At 39.7% G+C, this 8190-nt stretch overlaps 1 protein-coding gene across 1 annotated transcript in view; it reads left to right on the top strand.

The window, feature by feature from the left end:
• The first annotated feature begins 4944 nt into the window (after window positions 1-4944).
• Window positions 4945-8190, top strand: part of LOC139685597 (venom serine carboxypeptidase-like) — an 8807-nt gene continuing 5561 nt past the window's right edge. The window contains exons 1-4 of the mRNA XM_071582542.1: window positions 4945-5390; window positions 5552-5738; window positions 6945-7091; window positions 7167-7241. Coding sequence (XP_071438643.1) covers window positions 5094-5390; window positions 5552-5738; window positions 6945-7091; window positions 7167-7241 — 706 coding nt within the window. The 5' untranslated portion in view covers window positions 4945-5093. The remainder of the gene's footprint in view (window positions 5391-5551; window positions 5739-6944; window positions 7092-7166; window positions 7242-8190) is intronic.

The raw sequence follows: 8190 nt of genomic DNA, 5'->3' as shown, positions 1-8190 counted from the left end.
TTTCGGTGGAAGGCGTTCGAAAGGGTTAAGCTCATTTTCCACAAATTCATCACTATGCACTTTTTTAAGTTTAATTCTATTTGTTAAGTGTAAACTAAGCATTTAATTCATCTGCTAAACTTTCTTTATGCTTAGGATTTCGAATATCTCTGTAAACCATCGCATCGTCGCAAAGAAAAAAATACCTTACTATTAACCTCGGAGTTAAGATATTCCAGCGCTGCAGCGCGTTTGTTGGATTGAAGTGTAAGTCAGCGCGTAAGGAAAATAGTGAGTCCCTTGAAGTCCTGTTTGCCAAATAAATTAGCTCTGAATGAAGTGAGGGCTGGAGAAGCATTAATTAGGACACTTAACCTGATCCAGAACGCGTCGGACGACAAATTTTTTAAGGGATTCGATAATATTGAGAAAACGGTCCCCGTTAAGTATTTAAGCAACCGGAATGCCAAAGAAACATTATTTGTATTAGTAGTTAATTGCCGAAGTTTGGAAAATAAAGTCGCTGAATATCATCACCTTATTCAAAAAAGCACAGGCACAGATACTTTTATTCCAACTGAAAGTTGGTTATCCACCGATATCGTCGACATTGAAATTTGCCCAAAATCCTTTTCCATTTACAGAAATGAGAGAGTAAATAAAATCGGGGGTGGTGTCATAAATTGCAGTTCTAAATTCCTGCGTTTGCAGGGCTGAGGTAATTCCAGGTAAAGGTTTAGGATGAGTTCGGTGTTCAATTGAAAGTTCTGAATCCAAAAGAATCTACGCATGCACCTTTTACAGGCCACCGGACGACAAAAATCATTCAATACTAGAATTTGATCAACAAAACAATGGTTTCTTACCCCAATACAACGATCGCGACGTTATTATCAGTGGAGATTTCAATTTTCCATCTATTCATTGGAGGACATGTAGTTTTAGAGTAGGGGTACAGACAAGGATGCCTGTGAGTCACTATTACGTACTTATACATTGAACCACGTGCATTAAAATGTATAATTAGTTCACTCAAAAACGACAAAGGCGAAAGAGTAACCTGTAGTTCGGAAAATACCAACTTATAAAATTACTTCTTTCAAAGCGTCTTCATCAATGTCTCGCCAAATTTGTTTCATAGCTTAGCAAATCGTTCCCGCCAACCGAAGTCCAAAATTGAAATTTCATAAAATGGAATGGAACGCTTGCTGAACAATATTTACCCTGTGCTTTTGAAATGTGGGTGTGGAGAAAGATGGAAAAAGTGAAATAGACTGAATGGAAAACCAACGAGGAAGTGCTAGGAATGGTGGGGGAGAAGAGAGGATTGTTGGGAGAAATACAAAGGAGGCTGGAGCGATGGATTTAGATCATTCTTTATGTATTTATAAGTTTTATATGCCATCACCACGGTTGTGGCCTACTTTATGAAGACTTGCGCACATTTGTGGTGAAATTCTGCCATTTTTCAAATACCCTTAACATTTGAAACATTCGTAACGAAATAGGTGGTGAGAAGGAAGGGTTGGTCAGGGGGAGGGAGGCGACAGATAGGTACGTATGTAATAATCCCCAGCCGCACACCATGGAGTTGACCTTCTGGGAACCATGTAGATGTATTTATCCATAAATCTTAGTGTGAACAAAAGCTTTAAGCTGAGTTTAACTTTACTTAATGAAATCACCAAACGAAAATTAAATTCAAATTCCATTCCGCAAAAATATAATGAACTCATACTATTGCACAGTTATATTTCATCCAATATGAATGCCTAATTTCCCTCAATTTGTAAAATAATAATAATCGTATGACGTGTCATCATTTCACGGCCTTGGTAACTGCTCCAAGGAAGCATCCTAAAAATGTCATCGGCATCTTTACCGGAATAGCTACTAATGCCATTTCACGTAACCGATGCCATAATGGCATAATTATGCAAATGGCAACGGGCTTTATTGTTAGGGAATTGCTCCATGAGAATTTGCGAGATATCTGCGAGAGATATGTGGAGCGAAAGCCTCTCTGTTGTTGTTTTCCCGTGGAGTGATTTTGGAAGATGGAAAAAATTGAGACTCGAGCAGTAATTAAATACTTCGTAAAGCAAAGGAAATTCATGCCAAATTTCAGAACACTCCGACAGAGGACTCTGCTTCCTTCATATTCAACTCTTGCCAAGTGGAAAAACGAGTTTAAGTTTGGTCGGTACATCTTACACGATGATCCGCGCAGTGGTCGGCCATAATGTGCTATCAGTTAAAATTATTCTGCTGGGTGGGTGCCTTGACTCTACCTGATGTTGGATCGCCAACGCATCACAATGGAAATTTCCGAACAATATTTGACCCATTTTAAGAGCCAAAAGTAAGATTTTCTGCGCCGGTTTGTGACCTCAGATGAACCACAACTATACCCCAGAGACAAAACGGCAGTCATAGTAACGGAAACATGTTGATTCACCGCAACCGAAGAAAACAAAGGCAATACGATCGGCTGGAAAGGCGATGGCTTCAATTTTATGGGATGCGAAGGGGATATCGCTGATAGATTATCTTCCCACTGCTCAAACAATTACTGCACAAAACTACGCCAACCTCCTGGACCAACTACAGCAAAAGATACACGAAAAAAGGCCAGGTTTGGCAAGGAAGAAGGTCACCTTTCATCAAGTCAATGCAAGCCCACGCACAAGTATCGTTGCCATGGCAAACATACGTGACCTAAGATCCGAATTGTTGCCACACCCGCCTTTTTCGTCTAATTTGGCTGCGTTAGATTTCCATCTCTTCCCCAAACTCAAAACTTTCCTCGAGGGACAGAGATTCTCTTCAAACAAAGGACTAACAGCCGAAGAAGACAGGTATTTATGGAGGCCTGAGGGCATATAATTTTCGAGATGGGATCACTGCATTGGAACATCGCTGAACCAAGTGCATTAGTGTTAAGGGAGACTGCATCGAAAAACAAAAAAAACACTGAAGTCATTTCTATTCCATTCCGAGGACTTTTCAAATAACCTCGTGTCATTGCCCTGCCTCCTCTCAGCGTTTGAGCCATATCATGTTCAAATGTGCCGTCATCACAGCATTAATGAATGGTGTAATTGAGTGTCTTGTGTTGTTATCACTCAGAAATAATACTTGGAGGTTTTATACGCATGGAGCAAATTTGCGGCCTACGGTCTGCAATCCTAGAAGCCACGGGGTCTGTTGAAAAAATTCCCGGACTTTTTCATTGCAAAAAAATAATGCACTAACAAATTGTTCGTCAGTGACCTCTCCAAAGTACTCTCCTCCCCAACACATACACCTATCCCAACGGTGTGTCCACTTTTTGAAAGTCCAGGAACGCTTCTTCCACATTGCTCATAAAATCCTCCGTCTCTCTGGAATGGTGACAAATCTTTTCCCTTAAAGCGGGGTTTTTAGTTTGGGGAACAGGAGTAAGTCACATGGGGCCAGGTGTGGTGAGTGGGGATGCACAGTGGTCTTGTTTTTGGCTAAAAACTCATGAGTTCTGAGAGACGAATGAGCTGTCGTGGTGAGAAAACAACTCGTTTCTCCATGGGACGGATTGTGTTGGCCATTTCCGCCTGAATCTCATTCTTAGGCGTTTCATAACCTCCAGGAAGTACACCGTGTCGACTTTCTGGCCTTTTGGTAGGTATTCGTGATTCACAGCCCATTTTGAATGGAAAAATACACCAACATCACCTCGACATTTGAGCGAACTTGTCGAGCTTTTTTGGGGTGGAGGGATGTTTCGCCAATCCATGGTGAAGATTGCCCTTTTGTTTCAATGTTATATCCATAAACCCATGACTCAATACCTGTTATGATCCTGGACAAGAAGGTTTCATCCTCTTCAGCTCAATCAGACATTTCCTGACACTTGATACAACCTGAGACTTGAACTCGATGTTGTTCCTGGTCTGCTGTCATCAGCCGAGGCATGAATTCGATGCATCCTCAATAATTATTTGTCAGGATTAAATCGCACGAACCAATCGAGATGTGAGATGCTACACTCCTCTGCAAGTTTCATCATAGTCTAGAGACGATTTGCACGAACGAGGCCGTTCACTCTCTCGATATGGGGGTCATCCATCAGTCGACGTTGATGGTCTTCCGGAACGCTCGTCGTCTTCCACTGATTGCCGCCCCTTTTTTTTACCGGTTAAAACACTCATAGCACGTGCCGTACGTTTCATAACATCCTTACCATGAGCCCAATAAGATGAGGTAATCAACGCAAAAGTTTTCGTGAAGGATTAGCAAAATTTCACAAACGCTTCTCCTTCAAAGATCTCCTTTCTGGATCCGATTTTTAGCCGCACTCCACGAACACCCTTTCACATAAACGGACGTAACTAATCAACAAAACATGATATCAACAAAGTGGTTGAAATTTTGTTCGAAAACTTTTCGAACATACCTCGTATTGCCGCTACTGCCGGAATGCATGGCACGGCGCACGTCAGTCCTGCTTATGAGAACGTAAAAGAGTGAACTTATTTATGCGAAACCGCGTAGGACTGTACATGAACCTCATACTTGTACGAGAAGAGGTATAGATACTTGCGATCATTTTTGGTGGCGAAACATCTCCAAGGAAATAGGATTTTTACTTTTTTTAAGAGAATAAGAAATGGCTAGTTTCAAGGTTGTGAAGTGTGAAGGAGTTCTTTACACTCCATGGTCAATATAGTCAAAGGGAATGATGTCGAGTATTATCAACAAATGTACATGTATTTCAGGGAAATTAAAACATTCAGGGTTCAATTACATTTCCCAGAATGTTTCACTAGTCCACAGACTAAGATAAACTTATCATCTCATACCTTATCAGAAGTTCGATACGACGCTTACTTGAGCTGCCCGGCAGTTTTAGTCAAGGTCAAGAGTGATTCCTTCGAAGCCTCTGTAGAGTTAATCGATGCACTGTTCGTAATCAGCTGACTAATCGTGAAGTGGGGATATGATTATGTTTTGTTTGGAAAGTTGACCATACATCTGATCGAATCAGAGCTGTTTTCAAGCAGTTAACTCTTATGTGCTGGTTTAGGAATTTTAGGGAAAGTTCTTAACTTTACGATTCGAGTTACACTAACTAGGCGATGGAGTTTTGTACCATATTTTCGCTGATCGTGACTATAGTATTTATTAAGGTCAATTTAGTGCATAGTTCCTTCATTAATGTTTATCCTAAATACGAGCAGCTACCAGTGACTGGAGATCCTGGCAATCCGTTGTTTCTGACGCCTCTCATTGAACAAGGACGCATTGAAGAAGGTCGTCGCCTGTCCCTGGTGGAAAATTTGCCAGATGCCTCGAATATCACCAGTTACGCAGGGTATCTCACTGTCAACAAGGAAATCAACTCCAACCTTTTTTTCTGGTTCTTTCCATCTGAGGTACGTGTTTTTCACAGCTGTCATCGAAAACAGCGTAGAAGACTTAAATTTATGTTGTAGCTGAGAAATATTACATCGTTTTGAGAATTGAATTTTAATCATGAAACAATGTGTAGGTTCTGATATATTACAGCCGATAACAAGTAAATTTGAAATTTTAGGTTGACTATCTCAATGCACCGGTTTTGCTATGGCTTCAAGGAGGACCTGGAGCCACTTCATTGTATGGGCTGTTTACAGAAAATGGCCCATTTTTCATAGATAAGGGCAATAAAACTCTGAAGCTAAGGGAATATTCATGGACTAAGTCTCACTCTGTAATCTACATTGACAATCCAGTTGGCACAGGTAAATGCTAAGCAATATGAGTCTGGAAGTATAAGGTATGAGAATGGTAATTTATGAACGGTATATTTGTTCTAGTGCATGACTTTAATAGCTGCTCTTAGAAGAATATAAAGTGAATATAGAATTAAAAAGGGGCCAATACTGATGTTTGTAGATTTTCTGTAGGGCTTTGAATGTTGGAATTCCCTTATGTTCTTTCCACTAATAAAGGCTAGTGTATTTTGGTCTAGCTTGACTCCTCCCTATTAACCCACGGTACATTTGTCACAGATTTTCATCCTCCCTAATGTAACGTCACACCTGTCTCTGAATCATCCCACAGTCAATCAAATTTTAAATTTTGTTACACACCCTGTTGACTTGTAGTCCTTACCCATTGGAGGGAATAAAAGTAGCTTATTATGATAGGGCTAGTGACCTTTGACAAGGATTTGGCTCTAAAGATTATGAATTCTAATTCTTGTTGATTGGTCTCTCTCTCTTTCTTCGATTCAAGGGTTTCTGTCCAGGGACTGGTCTGAAAACTTTTCTCTTTTTTGTAACTTCATTCAAAGTTAATGTTCACACCTTTTCAGCCTTAAATATTAACAGCAATTTTTATGTTTTCCTGTTAGTTTTCAGGGTTAAGCTTATTTTATCATTTCCAGAATACCTTTCTGATAAAAATTGTCTCATGAACAATACCTTTGGATGGAGAACTGCCCATGATCTCCAAACCCTGACCCATTGTAAATATTGCTCTCCTCATGAATGTTGTGATACCCATTATTTTTATTTTATGCATATCATATGAAGCCCATTAATATGTTTGCTGTCGGCAGTTTCCGTAATTCATTCTGCATGAGAGTTGAGTATGCCTTAACAGAAGTTTGATTGATGAAATGATATAATTTTGCTCACTTTTAGATTTCCTGTCCCTGTATACTCATTGTAATATGGTGACATTCAAAGTGTATGTCTCTCATTTAATACATTCCCACATTTGAGGTGAATTACATTAAGCCCCTTCTGAAGCGCTCTTGAAATTCAACTCATTCTTTCATTTGATGAGCCAACATTAAGTACCTCGCTCATATTTTTTTTAGCAAAAATCCTATGGTACAGCAAAATTTTAGCTGTGCCAGTATGGATAATGAATCTCATAACACTGTATGAATGCATGTATTATTCTGCAAAATCAACTTTGAAGCATGTGTACTTTCACAGGATATAGCTTCACTGACAATAACAAAGGCTACGCAACCAATGAAACGGCTGTTGGGAAAGATTTATATAATGCAGTTGTCCAATTTTTTCAGCTTTTCCATGAATTGCAGAGAAATGATTTCTATGTTACTGGAGAGTCATATGCAGGTGAAATTCGCAATGCTTTGAGCTTTTATTGTAATTTTTTCGCCCTATAATTTACACTGTCATGTTGTCTTCCAGGGAAATATGTGCCAGCCATAGCTCATACCATCCACTCAGAAAACCCATCAGCAATGTTGAAAATCAACCTTGTAGGTGAGCTTTCACTCCTTCCTCAAAATTTCTATTCACATATTATTTCATAGATATTTTAATGAATGAAAATTCGTTATTGGCATGGACTCAAGTGAAGCAAGCAGAGGACTCCTTCACTCATTTGAATGGAGAAATGGCTGACTTATGAATGATCCTCACTCCAAATGGCCTTGTCCAGAACCTGATTTCGGTTCAACAAGCTGAATATAAAATTCTCTGAATTGAAATATGATCATTACAAAAATGCAGTGCTACTACCTTGATCAAAAAGTTCCCGGAATAACCACCGTGTGGCGCTCCCATCGTTCCGATTTGAGTTCTGTTTTTTTTGTTAAATTGGTACATCTGTTGTTGATATTTCCTTTAAATCTTAGTGTCATAACTTGACATTTGCAAAAGTTACGTAGCCAAGAGTACATTTATCTCTGTGTGTGTTGGCGATTTTTTACAATTTCAGAAATGGATTTAAATTTGCAACAACGAACTTGTATTAAATTTTGCGTAAAAAACGGATTTAGTGGCGCACGGACGTTGGAAATGTTGGAAAAGTGTTTCGGCAACGATTCTCTAAAAAAAACGGTCGTTTACCAGTGGCACGAGCGGTTCAGAAGTGGTCGTGAGCCAATCGAAGATGATGAACGCAGTGGCAGACCATCGACATCGAAAGTCGGTGAAAAAATTGATAAAGTAAAAGAAATGTTGGTCAATAACCGCAAATTAACCATCAGAGAAATAGCGGAGGACTTGAACATTGCCTATGGATCCGCCCAAGACATTGTGGTTAATGATTTGGGTTTCCGTCGTGTAGCAGCAAAGTTGGTGCCAAAAGACCTCAATTTCATGCAAAAAAGAGACCGTGTTGACGTCGCAAAAGACATGATTTGCGAGGCTGAATCCGATCCCACATTCATCAAAAGGATCATTACTGGAGACGAGACGTGGGTTTATG

This window comes from Hetaerina americana, unplaced genomic scaffold (assembly GCF_022747635.1).
Source record: "Hetaerina americana unplaced genomic scaffold, ioHetAmer1.1.p SCAF_118, whole genome shotgun sequence".
In the NCBI taxonomy this organism is placed as follows: domain Eukaryota; kingdom Metazoa; phylum Arthropoda; class Insecta; order Odonata; family Calopterygidae; genus Hetaerina; species Hetaerina americana.
The sequence above is the reverse complement of the archived record's forward strand: the minus strand, read 5'-3'. Positions and strand labels throughout refer to the sequence as shown.